Source organism: Fulmarus glacialis, unplaced genomic scaffold (genome assembly GCF_000690835.1).
Source record: "Fulmarus glacialis isolate BGI_N327 unplaced genomic scaffold, ASM69083v1 scaffold24891, whole genome shotgun sequence".
Taxonomy (NCBI): domain Eukaryota; kingdom Metazoa; phylum Chordata; class Aves; order Procellariiformes; family Procellariidae; genus Fulmarus; species Fulmarus glacialis.
Window position 1 is genome coordinate 1012 of NW_009193749.1, and position 18241 is coordinate 19252.

The following is an 18241-nucleotide window of genomic DNA, read 5'->3' on the forward strand; positions in this document are numbered from 1 at the left end:
GCTCTGCAGGGGGGCTGTGCCCAGTGGGTGCTCCCCTCTGTGGGACTTCGGCTCATCCCTGCTTTGGGGTGGTAGGGAGCAGTGGGCTGGAGATGGGGAGGGAGGGAGGAGATGCAGGAAAGGTTTGGTAGCAAAAATGCATCATCGAACTGCTCCTGAAGTCCTGCCTTGCACCGCTGCTCTCTCCCATTACGGGAGCACGTTGTGGGCATGCACCGGTGTGTACGCCCACGCCTCGACTCGCACTTGCCCCTTGTTTTTCCTCGACCTTTTGACTGTGGAGCAGTTAAAGCAAATGGCATTACAGCAAGCGGCACCGCAGAGCGCGGCTTTTCAGTAAATACCTTTTCATAGAGGTGTCGGCTCTGAGCAGCAGCCGCTGTGTGTGGGTTCCCCTCGCACCAGTGTTCGTCTCCTCCAGCTTTTCCCTCCTTAGCTGCTGGGCATGGACCACCAGGCCCGGGGAGCTGTCCTGCCACCCGGATGAGCTGGGCTTGTGGCGTGGCGTCGATGAGATGGTGCGGGGGGGTTTGCAAGGGGGGGAGGAGGAGATGCTGCTTCTTTGCATCTTCTCTGCCCCGTGCTGGGGGTAGACGCAGTCTCCTGGTGCCTGCCGTGCTGCATGTTTCTGTCCACCATGGCTGAGCTCTTCTGGCACCGCCAGGTCTGTCCCCTTGTGTGGGGCAGTGGGCGAGCCTTGGGAAGGTGCCACCAGCCAGTGTCATTGCCCCTCCTGGTCCTCCCAGAGGTGGGATGCAGGGCTGGATGGGCTTCTGGCGTGACCTGCCTGGCCCTTGTGCTCACCCCCGGGTGCAGGGCTGACCTGTCAGGGAGGGGACGGTCCCCATGTCACGGGGCAGCAGGCAGGCTCAGCGCAGCTGCATCCCGCTTTCCTGGTGCAGCATCGCACCTCTCCGGGGCTTCGGGATTTGGTAGCGCTGATGCTTTTCTCCCTTTTTTGCTGAGGCAGAGCAGCAGAGACACCGACGCGCTCCTTCCCGTGTTTCTTACTGACTTGCCTAATTTTGCAGCCCCTGCTTCCCACCGCCCGCACAGCTCCCGGCTCTGGCAGTAATTGCAGTTCCCCGTTTGCATCGCTAAGCCAGCGCAGGGCTCGACAGCGAAGGGCTCTGAAGAGCAAAGCACCGCTCCACCACGGGGATCCCCTGCCTGGCATGATCAATAGGAGATTTGTGAGCACGTGTGTGAGCAAGAGGCTTTTCCCTTCAGAGAAATCAACCACTTTTTCTCCGGCAGTGCCTAAAGTGAAGCTCCTGAGATGCAATCAGGTGCCAGTGGCTTTGGGATGGGGGTGCTGCGTGAAGGCAGGCTGCTGCCACTCGTATCTCCCCACCTGCATCTGCTCATCCCACTGCTCCTCGCCCGCCTCGGGGCCGGGAGCATCCCCAGGCTGGTTGCACAGGGCTACGGCCTCCTGCTCGCCACCGGTACAGGTTGCAGTGGCCATATCCTGACCCTGGAGCAGTGGGAAGGGCACCGGGGAAGTGCTCCACCAGCCCAGCGTCTTGCTGCAGCAGGACCCTTGGAGGTGGCCAAGGCGTCCCCACTTGCGAGGTGATCATGGGATGATGGAGCATCCCTCCCAGGGACGAGCTGTGGGGGGTAAAACTGGGGAAGGGGGGTGAACCCAGCAGCTGTTTAAAGGAGAATCTATTCAGAAAAATGCAGCTGGGGCAGGCGGTGCCAGCCTGAGCCTCCCCCCAGCTCCAGGGGCTGGCCTGATTTTGCAGGAACCTCCCTTTTTTCTGCTCAGCTGCCCTTTTGTCTCTGCACCCGGAGGACGCGGGGCCTCCTGGCCTATATTTTGGCTCTAAGATCAATATTTAATCCCCCCCCTCCCGTTTCCTTTGCGCAGGCGTGAGGCGTTTCACTTGTCGGGGGAGGCTCGTCTCCCAGAGACCTGTCTGTTCACCATTTCAAATAATTTCCCCAGTATCGTTGTTCTAGAAACAATTCATTAGGGGCCTATTATCAATGTTATACCTGCCAAGGTTAGAAAAGATCCCACATGTGTGGTAAAATCGCACCGTGAGCTGCACACGCCGGCTTTTTTTTTTGGCGTCTGTCTATAAATGTACCTTTTCCTCCTTTTGGAGAGGCAGTGATCCGGGGGCAAAGCCGTGGGGGTGATGATGCTGCCTGGGATGGGGAGCCCCAGCAGGGCTTGCTCTGGTGCTTGGTCACGGTCCGGTACTGGGAAGATGCTGCAGGCGGTGGAAAGGGGCAGTTTCGGGGTGTAGCAGCTGTTCCTCTCGCTGCTGTCTGCCCCCTCTCCAGTGGCACACTTGGAAAATCCGGGTCAAAACCAGTGGCTGGGTCCCCAGGCTGAGAGCGGTCCCACGCCGCTGGAGCGCTAATGGAGCCACAATTCCCGGGGAGCTCGTTAAACAGGAGGGCTGCGGAGCCAGGGGCGGCTGGCAGCGGGGGCTGCAAACCCCATCCCCTGTTAGGTCTCCTGCTTGCAGGAGATGTCCCTTGCCCTCCTGAGCCATCCATCCCCGTGCCACCGGGGCAGCTCAGCCCCCCTGCCCGGCCGTGGCCTGCATCGTTGCTTTGCAGTTGTCTTTTTCTCTCTGCAGGGAGAATAACTTCATCAAGGACTTCCCCCAGCTGGCTGACGGCCTCATGGTGATCCCGCTGCCCGTGGAGGAGCAGTGCCGCGGCGTCCTCTCGGAGCCCCTTCCCGACCTCCAGCTTCTCACCGGTACGAGCTGCCCCCGGGCTCAGCCCCCGCTGGGGACAAGCGCAGCAGCAAGAGCCCCATCTCCCACCCTGGATCCCAGCATGGTCCCCAAGGGGCAGCAGCACCCCCAGCATCTCGGGGTCCTTCACGACATCCCTCCTGCATCCCTTGGGTAGAAATAGCGTATGGGCTGTGCGGCACAGCGAGGCTTATCTCCATGCCCGCAAGCTCCTGGCAGCCGCAGCATGCCACCGCAATGCCTGGGGACCCCATGGCATGACCGCCGGAGGAGGTTGCCATCCCTGCTACCATCCCTTTTCTCTCCCCCACGGCGTGTAGCCAAGCAATTGCTCGGTGTGAGCATTAACGTTCCCCGGAGCGCGGCCACCGGGTCGGCAGGGGCTGAGCACTGGCTCTTCCTTTGCAGGGGACATCAAGTACGACGAGGCGATGGGCTACCCCATGGTGCAGCACTGGCGGGTCAGGAGCAACCTCTACAGGGTGAAGCTCAGCTCCATCACCCTCTCTGCAGGTGAGGGTTTCTAGCGGCGAGGAGATGCGTATCTACGTGGATGGGTGGGTGGTGGTCTTCTGCTCCAAGGCACAGTCGTGCCGAGCATCTCAGCAGCATTTCCCACCTCCAGGCTCTGCTCGGGCAGTAACTCGCTCTCCCAGCGCTGCTGCAGAGGCAGGCAGAGAGATTTTTCCTCCTTTTTACAGGGGGGGAAACTGAGGCAGGGAGTTTGTGCGGCTTGGTTGCACAAACCAAGAGCTGGGGTCAGCGCCAGGATCAAGCTAATAAGCAACACTGCGGGGAGGATTCATGTGGGGGTGGCTGCCTTACATCCAAACAGTAAATTCTTGAAAAAATGTGGTTTCAAAAGGACCCAAAGCGCTTGTAAAAGTGTGTCATACAGAGCAGGGAGTCGCAGATGAAGAAGGGGCGGGCAGGAGGATCCTGGAAACGTCAAAACATTTCACTTCCATGTTTTTATAGCTACACGTTTTGTTTCAGAAATGCTGAAACATTTTGTTGCGACCTGAAATGTTTTGCCTTTTCATTTCAAAACAGCATTTTTTATTTAAAAATCAACCTGTTTCTAAATGGGGAAAGAAAAAAAAAAAAGATTTAGTGCAGACAGGCTGCACAGCCCTGGAACAAAATAACCTGCTCGGAGCTGAACAAAATGTTTGGGTTCAGCTCAAAATGAATTCTTCTAGCTTTTTTATTAAACCAGCCTTCTCCTTCAATAAACCAACCAACCAGCCAGCCAGATAACCTCATTTTGGTGACAGTTATGACGTATTTTCTTGCAGTATGTTTTTAGTTCCACCACTGAACCAAAACAATATCAGCCAGCTCTAAATGATGCCAAGGTGCTATGTAGTTTCCAATGCCTCCACGGTATTTCATCTCCTAGAGCAGTGAGGGTCCATGTCCTTGTCCCATGACAGCCGTCCCCGCTGTCTGCACGGGCGCTGCAGGGCGTTGCTCAAGAAATCGGTGCCCCGACCCTTGCGCACCCACGGAGCTGCCATCAGCCCAGCTTCGTGTGTCCCTCTGGTCTGTCGCCAGCTTTCCTACAAATGGTGATTGGTTGTGCAGGGTATTTACACTGGGCATGGTCTGCAGTGCAATCTGTAATAAATTACACCAGGAGAACATCTCTGGTTATGGTTACTGCAGAGCAAAGGCCAAGCACACCCTCCGGGGAGAGCGTTGATGATGTCCCAGCAGCCTGCAAAACGGGATGGAGCTGGTGGGAGGGGGTGTGCGTGTGGATATGTGTGTCTGTGCACACACGCGTTCACATGTACATCCCTACAAATTGATTTGAGAAATCTCTTAGGGAGAAGAATCATAGAAGGATGGCAGAGCTACAGCCCAGGGTAAATAGCAGGTTGTGGATTCCAAAGGATCATGTAGACCATGGAGGCAAGAGAGGAGGAACTGCGCTTTGCACCCACGTGGGGACTTGTATGCCTGGAGCAGGGGATCTTCTGGGCCCCCTTCCCCCCAGGCTGTGGCTAGCAGCCCTGCCTGGCCGACCTGCTGATCCCCTGCCTCCCTCCCACAGGCTTTGCAAACATCCTGAAGATCCTGAACAAGGACAGCAGCCGGGAGGAGCTGCTCTCCTTCATCCAGCAGTTTGGCTCCCACTACATCGCGGAGGCACTGTACGGCTCCGAGTTCAGCTGCACCATCCACTTCCCCAGCAAGAAGGTCCAGCAGCAGCTCTGGCTCCAGTACCAGAAAGGTGAGGAGGGCGGCGGAAACGGGCAGGGGCACAAATGCCGGTTATCGTTCGTGCTGCTTTCTGTCCATCGCCCTCTCTCCCCCGTGCATACACCATCACTGCACTGGTTAGAGGGCACAGACAGGAGACCCGTGCCAAACTGAGTGCCCAGCGGCAGGAGATGGTGGCACGTGTCCGTGGGCAGCATCCCTGAGCCCGGCGAACACGTCCTGCCTGCTCCTGCCCTTCAGCTGCCACACTCGGGCTCCATCCTTCCCAGGGGGGACCCGCTTCACCACCCCCCCCCGACCCCGCCGTGGAGGCCCCCACACGCCGGGGTCGGGTGATGGAGATGTGACATAATTGAGCTGTTTCAGAATGGCTTCGTTTTATTGCTTGTGACAATGACGGTCTTTAAGGAAGTGTATTAAATCAATAGCAGACTCATTGTGCTACACCATAAATAACGAGACACATCATTAAACAGGGCAATAAACTTCAGGACTTTGAAGTAATACAATTAGGTTATGTTTATAAAAACTCCCTTATCGCTGTAGCCTTCCATTTGCCAATTCATCTCTCTCCTCTAGGGAGCTGGGGATATTCCCCGGGTCTGAGCTTTTTCCGTTGAAAAACATCTGTGGTGTTTCATGGAACCCGTCGTAGGGCTGGTGGTAACGGAGGTCATAAAGGCACTTGCATCCTGCCTCACGGGCGCTGCCGAGAGCGGCCTCGTTTCGTGCAAGCCAGCAGACGGAGATGTGCTGCTGCCCGCCGCCTCTGTCGCTGTCTGCTCATTTTTTTCCTCTGTCTTCCCAGCGCAGCTCGTGTTGTAAGCGTATTTATAACACCCTGTACTTGTTTGTTTGGGTTTTAAATAGTGATAAATGAAGTTTGCCATAGCAATGCCCCCATTTAGCAGGAGAAAGCGTCGTGGAGGTGTGTTGTTTACGTACTCGCGATGTTATTAATCATTCGCGTGCGCTCCCTGCAATCCACGGGCAAACGTGTCAGTGGGGAGCAGACCCGGAGCGGCTCCATGGTCCCGGCACTGTCACCGCAGACGCAGGGTTTCTCCAGAAATGCCGGGTGGGAGCGAGAGGCAGACGCTGCAGTCTGAGCCCGGCCTGAGCATCGCCGCTGTTTCACGGTGCTGGGGCCAGAGGGGAGATGAACGGTGGCAGCACTTGATCCAGTGGTGAAATATCTCCCGTCCCTGAGCCCCCACCTTCTCCCCGGCCGGGGGCAGCGGTGGTTCCCAGGGCTCAACCACAAAGCCCCGCGGTGGCACGGGGCCTGAAGGCGAGCAGTGCCTCGCTGACAAAATAATTTCCTTTTTAGTCCATGGTATGCAGCTGGCCGAGGCGGGCTCCCTCGCTCCCCACCCGGCTCCCACCCGCGCCCTGGAGCCGTGCCCACCCCGTGCCGCTCGCAGGGCTGCCCCGGTACCCTGGGGGCATCCAGGGCATCCTTCCCCACTGCCCACGGAGCACCAAAGCACTCGTGGGACCCCAGGGATCCCCCAGGGGTTTTGCATGTAACGCCTGGACATAAGGATTTAATTTCTGACCATGCGGTGTTTAGACACCGGGTGCTGGCTCCGACCTTGTTCTTTGTGTGTGGCTCCGTCTGTGGCTTCCGTAGCCGGGGGGGGCGGGGGGGGGGGGGGTCCGGGGGCACGGGAGGGGACCAGTGTTGTACTTAGCTCTTTGATGGCCAGAAAATGCTCTTGGAAGGACATCGAAGATGTTCAGGGCTCTTGCCAATACCGGGGGAGATCGGCTCTGTGGACAGAGAAGAGGGTGTCACAGGAATCCCAGGGCTCTCTCCTGGAGAAACCCCAGTTAGCTAAGAGAAAGAGCTTGCTGTTTATGGTAGAAGGATTTTATTCCTAGCTTCTCCACTGATTTACCCTCATTTTGCCAGTGACATAAGGAGGATCTGAATAAATAGCTCCATCTAGACAGTTCTGGATGCCTTCTCCACTCGGAAACAGCTCTGGCCCGCCGGGCTCCCCGCTGCTAGCCAGCCCGTTCCCGAACTGCTCAGAGAGCACACATATGCATCATCTCTAATAAATACAAAAGTAAGGCCAAGATAACTGTAATTTGTTAGCGAACAAAGCAGGTCAGAAGAGGAGGGGGGAGAGGAGAGTCTCAAGCTAATTGGAACGGCACCAAATATGATAAAAATGCACATTGTGGCATGTTTGCAGCATCGCACAAAATTATTTTAATATTTTAATCAACTTCATAAATCAATCGGCAGGCCTCAGGAGGAGGCCTTCGCCAATAAAGCGCACAATCTGCACGTCGAGCCCTAATTGAAAACATGGTCTTGAAGAGGAGACTGCGCCGCTGGCAGCCGGACTCCTTGTAAAGCGCTGGGCCAGACGCTGGCTCTCTGCCGAGGCTGGAGCAGCCCAAACGCTTGCTCGCAGCCGGCACAGCAGCCCGTGGTGTGGGTCGGTGTCTGTAGAGTGCTTCCTTCAGCCAAACGGAGGAGAAAGTGATCTGGCTCTCGCCAGGGACAGCAGAAAGTTGGTGCCTTCTCGCTGCCTGGACCCACCGCCCCGCCGGGACGGGCGGGCTGCAGGCACCGCCGGTGTTTGCAGGCTGCTCTGCCTGGAGAAATGCAAAATGTTCCCCTTCCTCCTGCAACTAGATAAGGTGTGTGCTGGGGGGAGGCGGGAGAGCCTCCCACCCTTGTTCCTAAGGATTTGCAGGAGTGAACCCTGCAAAGAAGAGAGGCACGGAGGCACGACTGCCTGCCCGCACGGCTGCGGCACACCGAGCACCTCACTCCTTCCAGGGCAGGTGTGGAAACATCCCCCAGGCTCCTCTCTAGGAACCGTGTTAGCCCGTGAGCAAAGCAAACTAAACCCCAATTTTATTTCATGCAGTATGATTAAAAGCCCATTTTCTGGGCTGCTTGCTCTCGCTCTGTGCAGCCAAGCAATGCTTTAACTCGTCTGAGTGGCCTCTGAGCAGGGACCTTGAGATTGACCCAGCCATTGATCTGTGCCACGGGAGCCCGCATTGGTTTTCTCCCCCGTCGAAGCCAGCATTTAATACTGACAGCACCTCATTAAGTTTGTACCAATTGTGTGAGCATCTTCGTTTGGCAGCTGGGGCAAATGCGATGCCCCCGGCCACCTCCTGTTGCGTGTAAGAATGTGCTGGGTCTGGCCGGGATGGAGTGAACTGGTTTTGTCGCAGCCCCTGTGGTGCTGTGCTTTGGATTTGTGGCTAAACCAGTGTTGATAACACCCCAGAGTGCTGGCTGATGCGGAGCAGTGCTTGCACAGTGTCCGGGCTTCCTCTCTTTCCCACTCTGTCCCCATGGTGAATAAGCTGGGGTGCGCAAGAGGTTGGGAGGGGACACAGCCAGGACAGCTGACCCAAACTGGGCTGTTCCACACTCAGCGATAAAACTGGAGGTAGATGATGGGGGTCAACCCACCACAAAGACACTCACAAAACGTACAGGAGAAAAGAGAGCGATCCCTCCATCCAGCAAATCCACCTGCCAGGGACTGCTTCAGTCCCTGCTAAAGGTTTATCAGAGACCTGGTTGCTCTGTGGCCCCTCGGTCTGGCTGGAGGAGGAGGAGGAGGAGAGCTTGGTTAGGGAAGGGGAAGAGCTGCTCTGATAGCAAAATCTGACAGCCCCGGTGGGATTTCCCCAAGAGCTGTTCTAGCTTGCTCGTTCCCACTGCGGTACACAAAATGCAGAACAAATGTCTGTAAGTGCTCTGGCACTTAGAGAAAATGGAGACGTTATCGGCAGTAATGCGGAGGGTCTCGTCTTGTCAAGCATTTGAGTGACAGCTCTTTTCCTTCACATGGTGCAGACTAGCTGAGCCTCAGCGTGGGAGACTTTTGTTCTCCAGCTAGGAAAAGTTGGAAAAAGGAATGGTGTGCCGGCTGTGTGCTGCCGTGGAGGAGCACGCAGGCTTGCGGGAGTTCCTTTCCCTTGCCACTGGGGACCTGGGAGATGCGCATCTGGGGAGCGGGGAGGGGTGCCGATAGGCTCGGGATGTGCTGTGCACGGGTGGAGGCGATTCAGAGAGTTTCACTACCCAACTGTTAGGTTGCAGTAGTGCTTTAGGTCTGCAGTGAGTGAAATGTTTGTTTTTCTTGCATTTCCTATGATGTCTAGCTAGAGTTTCCTTGGCTGAGGTTACCTGGCCACGTTGGGCGCTCAGCAATCTGAGCTTTGAAAGTGGCTGCTACAGATGTGAAAGACGTTCCCTCTCAGTAACAGCTCTTACATTAAAATAGTCCACGGAGGGGCTGTGCCCTGACAGGTCCTATCACATTCTCGAAGGCTTTCTGCCCAGCAGCCCCCCCAATACTGCTTCTCTTCTCTTGGACCATGTGTCGTTGGTTGTATTTACCTTTAAGAGGTTACAGTTTTCATGCTTTCTTGTGAACTCAGTGGTTTAGGCAAAAGATCTTTATAAAATACAAGCCTCTCTAAGCATACAGCCTCGAGCTCTGCTGAAATAGCAGTCCATATTCTTCTGAATAGGGTTTGTGGATCCCTTCTGTCCTCTCAAGGTCTCATTCATCTCCCTTCAGTTCTGGTACTGCCGTAACACAATTAAGATTGAACTAGTCCACGGGAACCTTTAGTTTTCATTTTCTAGACACAATCAGGTGCATTAAGAAAGCTGTAAGGCAAGATTTGCATCTGTTAAAGGAGATAATGGCTTTCCCTTATACCTGCTTGGTCAGAAGTAAAGCATATAGAATTTCCCTGTCCTTGAGATCTGTTCCTATAAACAACCACTCTAGTACCTTTGTAACACTCTTACTGCTTGCAGTTTATTTCATTATATTTATTTCAAAACCTCATATTTTGACATTTTGTTCGGAGGAGGAAAAAACAATCTAGCTGGGTGCTGTGAAATTTAGTTTAGACTGAAATATGTGCTGTGACTCAGTCTGCTAAATGACCTTATGCACTGCTCATTGTAATCCAAAATTGCCAGGCAAGTAATTAGTTGTGCAAAATGAAATAACTTTAAATCCTCGCATTGAGTAATGACCCAGAAAAATCACTTAAGCTATACAATAGAAAAGACTCGAAGCATCTGGCTTTATTTTTACTTTCGTAGCTCTGCCCCCTTTGATTAAGAAACAGGCTCTCCCCCTCGTCCCTTTAGAAGCCCTGGCTGTCGGTTGCTGCCCAGAACAAATGTTCGCTGCTTAGTTGCCGCTACCCTAAGAAATCATAACTTCTCATAAAACAGCAGGGTAAGTCCAACAGCACCAGCACAGCGGTTGTTCTGCAAGGATCATATACGTTTGATAAACCAGCAACTCGTATCTGTTTAAAGAGCTGCTTCGTATCATCTGAGATGAGCCCAAGTGATAAAAAACCTTCACCCAGATCAGCAAACCCAGCTGGGTAGCAGGACTGGGGAGAACCCGCACGTGCTGCTGACGTACTGATGCCTTTAAACGCTGAGTGGCAAATTGCTTAGCTCTCCTGTGGCTCCACCTAAATACACTGTTTCTAATACAATTTTTTGCAGCGTTTATCAAAATTATCCAGAATAATAGGTGAACCCTCACAGCAGCCCTCCTCCCAGCCCCGGCAAATATGTCACCTCTGCAGCGGGGCAGAGCTGAGCCAGAAAGCCCCTCGATGAGCCAGGGACATGGGTGCCGAAGCCGGCAGCCAGGCTTCCACATCCCGTTACTGGGCGCTCGGTGCCGGTGAATTAGGACCAGACCTTTAAAACATCAGGTATCGGCTACGGTGAAAAGTAAGGTATTGCCCTTGTGGGAGTATCGGCGTGCATTAAGGTATGAAACTCTAGTATTTGTTTATGAGGTGGGTAGGGAAGTGTCAGATAAAGTTAGGTGAGACCTGCCAAGGAGGTCAGATTCATCCTCCACAACCCGATGGCATAAAAGGGGTCTCGTAGCCATTGTGTTCCCAAGTCTAATCCCCACTGGCTGTAAAAACCGATCTGCCACTGAAGGGAGGAGATGAAGTGTTTTTAATAAGAAAATAAGCCGTTTGCAATGCGCTTGTAATTGGATCAATTTTTCCTTTATTACACAATCTTTAAAAACCAAACACATACGTATAACCAGACAAGCTCTTTCTCCAGGTAGAGAGCAGAAGCCAAACTATTTCATCACAATCCTTAATTACTCCATTTCATCTCGTTTGGCAGACGATCACAACATTGTGTGGGGGTACCACGGCAAGAAATATAGCTCTGCAAAATCATCTCGCAGTCACTATCGAGTTTTGTCAGGGGCATGCATACCCTGGGCGAGGGACAGGAGGTTTTCTTTTTCCCTGAAACCCAAGACTAGAAGAAGAGCCGCAGGCGACACGCACTCCCAGGCGCCGATCGCAGAGTCCTGGCCCACCAGTGCATCGCAGGGTAGTGCTATTTTTCTTGAATATCTGAGTTGGAAGCAGATGACAGACGCTTTGTTTGAACTGTGTAACCAGGAACAGGCTGGGGTAACCAACTGCTCAGTTTACGGGACCAGCTTTTATGTCCCTTCAAGCACTCCAGGAAATGTTATTGCTAGTAGTGTGATGTTTATTGCAAAAAAAAAAAAAAAAAATCCATTGGAACAGAAAATGACAGAGGTACATATTATCATAGATAATATTGCTTCAATTATTCAGGTCCACAGTAGCTTCCTGCTTGGAGCAGTTCTTAGAAACAGGAGTAATGTTTAAAAGAGATCAATAGGAGAGGAACTGCCATTACCATAATATTGGAAAAAATGCCTTGAGTTACAATGTAATTAACTGCAGAAGGGCCCAGTAATAGTCGTCATCTCCCAAAAACATACATGCAAGATGAGATCGGCTCCCCAAATTGCTGTTACATACCTTAGGCGACTGCCCCCTCCCACCCAAAAAAGCAGCAGAGAGTGTAAATAACGATGTGCAAGTTGGTAGCCTGGGCAAACACAGGGAGCAGCTCAGGAGGGAAGGGGCGTTCAACCCCCTCCGGCTCCCTCAGCACCATCTACCATGCTAGTGTCTTAGTTCCTACTCCCTTTTCCACAAGCTTTTTCCAGCGAATTACAGCGAGAGAAATAGGAAGTTGCCCTGATGGAGGGGCACCTCCATCACACAGCTGGGTGTTCGTTGTGCTGGCCCTCTTCAGTGCTTTGGCTGAGCAGAATAGGGAGAGAAAAAAAAAGCAAAATCCCACCAAAATCTGCTCCCAAGTGCTTCTTCTGCAAACCCTGTAAGTGCCAAACAACTGGCTGGAGCAGCAATGGCTCTGACGCCTATTTTACTTCGGTGTTTCACTAGGGGAAAGTATATGGGAGCTTAAAAAGAAATCACCTGTTGCATACATGTTGTAGCACAAGTAGCAAACAATTTGCTGTAGCATGGCAGCCACCAAAAAATCAGCTCTTATATTGTCCGTCTTGCCCCCAAATTTGCAGCTACATTGTTGATAGCAACAAATAAATGCACTGCAGTGTAACTATTATCTGTGGCAGATTAACATGCTACCACTGCGCCCTATTTAAATGCATCTTTCCTTCAATAAACTATTCTAGGCAAGCAGCACCACACTGAGGTACACATTTATCAGCCAGGAGAGTAGCACTGTGGGGGCCTTGGTTCACACAGCTGCAGTTTTGTGCTTCATTTGGCCCAAAGCCGTGAGGAACATGAACTCTGGTGCCTGCTGGTGCCGTAAAAAAAAATCTGAGGATTGTAGTGTTTTGCTGCGCAAGGAAAAAAAAGGCAATGCACCAACGGACATGCTTCCAAGTATTAAAAAAAGAAAAGCGAAACCAGTGCCCACCCCATCCCCATCTCAGCAGTGAGTAGCTTGCACATACGAAGTGCAGATGAGTGGAAACCTATTGCTAAATGCAATGGTCCGGAATGCAGAATAGTGAAGTGCAGGTGAACACACAATATGTTGCATTTAATCTCATTTACTACAATCTCCCTGTCTTATTCCCCCAGCCCTTCCCCCCTCCCCATGAAGCTTTAGATACCAGACATACCTTCCAAAGACAGTTTCCAGGATACATTTAATAATAAAACAACAGTTAATATCAACCTTAGGGTTCCGCTGTTTTTTTTTTTTCCCCTCCAGCCCCCTCCCTTTTTACCCCCTTCTACCTAGCAGAACTCTTAGTAGTAATAAAAACCCTGTTGCCATCAGAGGGCAGTTTTCTGGCTCAGCTCGGTCTCCCATGATTGCACAGTACTCACTTCACATTGAACAGACACGGTTCACAAATGGCACGACAGGGGCGATCTCCTGAATACCAGAAAAACAGAGAGAGAAAACCCTCCCTTGTCAGTTTGAAAGTAAAGCTCCATCTCCCCGCAGTTTAAGAGGGCTATTTCATTTTATGCAGTGCTGCAATCAGAAATTGCTTTCTCTAGTAGTTGCCCAGACAACTGCTACCCAGTTCCTTGCGAGTACCACAGCGAGGAGAGGATTGCCTCTCTAGTCCTCTAAGGGAAGGTGATTTAGAGCAGTCGATCAGTGTTTATGGCACAAAGAAAGATACAATGGTTGAAGCTGGAAGTGTAGGAGATGTGGCGGAAGGAGGTGAGAAGGTTTATGGAGTGACCAGTCATGTAGCAAGGAACCAATACTCCAGAAGGATGGATCCTTTCCTTCACACTTACTCTTTTTTATTGTATGGATTTTATATAAAAAAGAAGAAGAAAAAGCAGACCACCACCACGTAAGCTATTTTGTTTCTAAACACAAAACACGATGGCCTCTGTGCCAAACCCCCTTCGGTTATGGCATAACTTTCCTGAACACTTGACACCAGTTCCCGTCAGATTGCAACAAGGCTGGAAGAATCTCTGCTGCCAAAAGGGGCTTTACCAAGAGACATGCTTTTAAGGGGTGGAATATCTTCTCAGATGGTAACTGTAGATTTTAATGCAGTGATCCCAACAGTCCAGCACCAGCAGCTGCCCTTTGGGAGTAATGGCGATACCGACAGGACAGATGAGTCCTTCCCGGATTAAGATATTATAGCCACCTCCTTTAGGAAAATGCAGGATTTCTTTACGGCTGCTGTCGGCAACAATGAGGTCTCCCCTGGCATCGACACACATGCCAGCAATGCACCTGAAATCCTCATTCTCGGAGAAGAAGTGGCTAATCTGGCGTCCCAGCTGCCCATCTGGGCCGACGGAGCCAATTGAAAAGCCTCCTTCTAAATGGTGTTCGTACTGCCGGTTTTCCAGGTTAAGCCCCAGCCCTTGAGTAAAGTATATGGTCCCTTCGGCATCGCAGGTGACAAACTTTGGGCGCACTGCGCTACATAAGCAACTGTACTTCACTACCCCCACGCCGCGGTCCACCGTGAAACACCAGAGTTTCCCTCCTTCCACGTCGGTCACTACAAACTGCCCAGAAGGCAGGGCGGCGATGCCCCAGGGCTTGCTTAGCTGGCTGCGGTGACACGCCACGCAATGGCCATCCATGGTATAGACCTTGACAGAGTTATCGTAGCTGTCAGTCACACCTATCAGGCCATGGCAGTTCATGGTGACAGAAAGGGGAGTCAAATTGGGCAAGTCTGCTCCAAGGAAACTCAATACAAAACTATCGATTCCGCTAGGGCTCCGGCGGATCTCCTTCAGAAAGCCCTTGCGGGTGAAAACCTGGATTCGGAAATTGCCTCGGTCTGCCACAAGCACCTCTCCTTGCAGGGTGACGTGTAAGCTGACAGGGAGATTAAACATCCCTGGCAGGCTGCCCTTGGAGCCCATCTTCTTGATGAAGTGACACTGCTGGATGCTTGTGGCTGCTTCAGGCATCCTTGGCTTGGCTGGTGAGGAATTTGGTGTGCAGCTGGCCTCTTCTTGCACCAAGTCAGGCTCCCTAAATGATGCCGATGAGGATGCTGCAGTTTCCATGAGCGATTCCTCCATGTTAACGGTCCTGGGTTTCTTCACCACCTGCCCGATCTGCAGTGGTCCCACGTGGCTCACCTTAAGGAGTTCAACCTCTTGAAGAGTCAGCTCCCTTGGGAGACTGTTTGTCAGTTCTGGTTCTTCCTCGTCTGCTGCCTCCTCCAAGAGAGCTATATCTCCCTGCTTTATTTTGGCAAGGAAATAGTCACAGCGAGACATTATCTGCACTTCTGCTAAGTTCAGCAGATAAGCTTGCTCCTCCATTACCTGATTATTTACCTTCTCCACTTCAGACAAAGAGGTGGTGAAGAACTTGCGTGACCTGGCCAGTTCTTCCTGGATCTTGCGCTCTTCTTTGCTGTAATCTTGCAGAACTGCTTTGTATCTAGATTGCAGGTCTCTCGAGACACCCTCCAGAGATGCTTTTCTTTTCTGCAGATCACCCATGAGCTCCCGAAGTCTGGCAAGCCTCGTCCCAAATTCCCTCCTACGCTCTTCGGCAGCCTCTTTGATAGCAATGACTCTATGCCCTTGGGGCATGTGTGATGTCTCCTTGCACGGCTCACATAAAACCAAGCTACAGCTCTTGCAAAAGTGTCGTGGCAACCTTCTCCCACAGACTTTGCACATGAGAAGACCCACCACTTCCCCCAGTCCGGTGGTGTCTATGATCTTCAGCACAGTAAGATTGTCAGTCAGCTGAGCCAAGCTTGTGATCCGCGTGATTTTGCTGCAAAAGGGGCACCGTATCCCATTAATGCTGTTTGCTAGGAGTTTCTCCAAGCACTGTTTGCAGATGGTGTGCCCGCAGTGTAAGAGCTTGGGTCTCAGGTGCTCCTCAGTGAAGGACTCCATGCAAATGGGGCACTCCAGGACCTCTCGGAGTGCATCCGAGTTGAGATGAGGGGCGGCAGCCATGGCTTTCCAAGGCAGCTTTAGCCGGTGCAAAGTCTTGTACTCGCATCTGTTCCAAGGAGCTCCGATTCTATGCAGAAAGAAAAAAGGAAATATGATTTATGTCATCACCAGCAGTTACATATACATGCAATTTATTTCTGATTTATCACCCAACCCTGGAAAAAAGAAGCCCAGTTAGCTTTTCCACGTTTGGAAAGGACTGATTAGTCATAGCTAATCTCAGAGTGGGCAAATTCCAGAACTAACTTGCAGCTCCTAGTGCGATGAATTATTCACTTGTAAAATTTGTAAGTAGAACTGAAAGAAGTGAAATGGCAGCAATAAGGAAGCCCCATAGATATTGATGACTGAATCATCTCCTCATGGTGCCCATCTCCCGCTGCCAAGCCTCCGAGTTTACATAATTTACTGAAACCCAGGGAGATTAAACCAAGCATTCAAAATGTTGCACATCAAAAGAGGAACCAGATGGTGCAACGCTTTAGGACATTAATATATCACCTCTGGAGACCTGCATTCAGATGTGACATCAGATACGAATGACATAAATGTGGTTGTTTTACTCTGCTTTTCTAGATAGCCAAAATAAATTTTCAAGGTTTCGTATGTTTGCCAGGAAGTGAAACTAGAAGGAATGATTTGTCAGCTTCCACTCATTCTGGGAATGACTGTACATACTGAAAACACACAGCGAAGATTTTACACCAGTGTATTTCATTAACCTCTGCCATGCTGCATCATGCTTCAGCATGCAAATTAAAGAGAGAGACGCGGCAGTGTTCTAGCAGGTATTAGCAATAATGGAGTTAACAGACAACTCCAAACATTCGTTAATATATACTACAAGTGTTCACTATTAGTTCTTGAACTTAGCTTAATTGCATATAATTTCTCCTTATTTCACAATCTTGCAGCGTTGACCTCATTCTTGTATTCTGGTTCAGTTTTATATCACTCTGGTTGCCGTTCAGCTTCAATCCAGGTTTCTCCATCCTCACATCCCTCACAGCAGGGAGCAGGTCCCAGCAGCAATCTTGCTAAAGCAGCCATCCATTCAAAAGGAACAGAACAGGGTTCACATCATTAAGTTATTATTCAGTAGACTGAGTTTCAATACCTTTGCTATTGCATTGCTTAGCCATTAAAAGAAATGGGGAAGAAAACATTTCTTCTAGGGGGAGAGGAGGAGAAGGAAGTAGTTAGTCTTTAAAATGAAGAGACGGTCACAGAGGGATGCGAACAGACAGCTTTTTCTGAATAATGGCTGCATGCATGCAGCACTCTCGCTTCACCGCTGGGTTTGCCTGCTTCCTCCTCAGGAGTATTTCAGACAGAAAGGTTCACTGTATTTCAGTTTATCATTTGCTCAAGTGGAAGACGACAACCGCAATGAAGAAAAGTTCTTTATGTTCATAGAGAGAAGAAAAAAAAAAAGATTTTAATTTATCAGCTGCAATCCACAGTCCTTTGAAGCCCAAATTTCGGGAAGGGATTCAGTGGTGTAGCAGAATCTCCAAATACCAAGCTGGGATCTGATCCTTGGCTCGACGGTGGCACGATGAATGTCACATCCCCGGCACCCGGAGAGCAGTGGCAGTCCAGGCGTCTGCAGCCGCTGGCGCTGACTACGCTCCCCTTTTATTCCTAGCATATATCTCAGCTGGGGAAGCAGAAGCCTGGGCACTGCCATGTAGATTAGAAACCTTCCTCTGAGGGATGAAAAATCTGTATTTTAAAACGGTTTTTAAAAATGAAACACAGCATACCAGATCCATTATTCTCAGTTTCCTTGGAAATATGTCAAAAGACTTGCTTAGGGAAGGATGAGGGAGCCGCACAGACACCAGATACACCAGACAGTTACATAAAGCTACATAAAGCTTTAAAACAAGTATTTTCATTAAAGAACAACGGCGGAGGGGATTTTGTTTAGTTTTAAGTTAGGTTTGGTTTTTAGAAAGATGATTTGTACGACATTCTTTTCATATATAAACCCCTTTTATCAGAATGCCAGCATGCGCCTTAGCAACGTGAAATTATTTTTACTGCTGCGCTTTTATCTTTATCTGGCACTCGGCCGTGCCTTCATGGAAGTTTCCTTAACAGCGACTCGTTCTTGTGTACCAGTCCCTCCCGAGGCAGTTCCTCTGACGCAGAGCAGGGTATTAGAGAAAGCCTCGGCTGAGGATCAAGCTGTAAAACTCTGTACAGTATGTGAGTTTGCTTTCCTTACATTCAAAAAAATTTCCTTAGCGGTTTCTCTTCTCACTCTGTAGTTTTTAGTTGGCGTGTGTGGTGAGACAACAAGTTTCACTTGTCATTCATGGCTTGTGTCGTTACCGAGTTAAAATAATAGGGTAAAGCTGCAAAAATCAGCGTTGCGACTTCTTCCTGCAGCGTTCATGGCGATATTGGGTGACGACTACAACACCAGGATGGCAGCACAGGGGTTTGGGGTTTTTTGCTCAAAGCGGGCGCCC

General features: G+C 51.1%; 1 protein-coding gene across 1 annotated transcript; it reads right to left on the bottom strand.

The window, feature by feature from the left end:
- Window positions 1-13817: 13817 nt before the first annotated feature.
- On the bottom strand, window positions 13818-16811 carry TRIM32 (tripartite motif containing 32). The gene is given in 2 exon segments (XM_009587567.1): window positions 13818-15832; window positions 16682-16811. Coding segments are annotated over 2 exon segments (2145 nt in total).
- Window positions 16812-18241: the final 1430 nt, after the last annotated feature.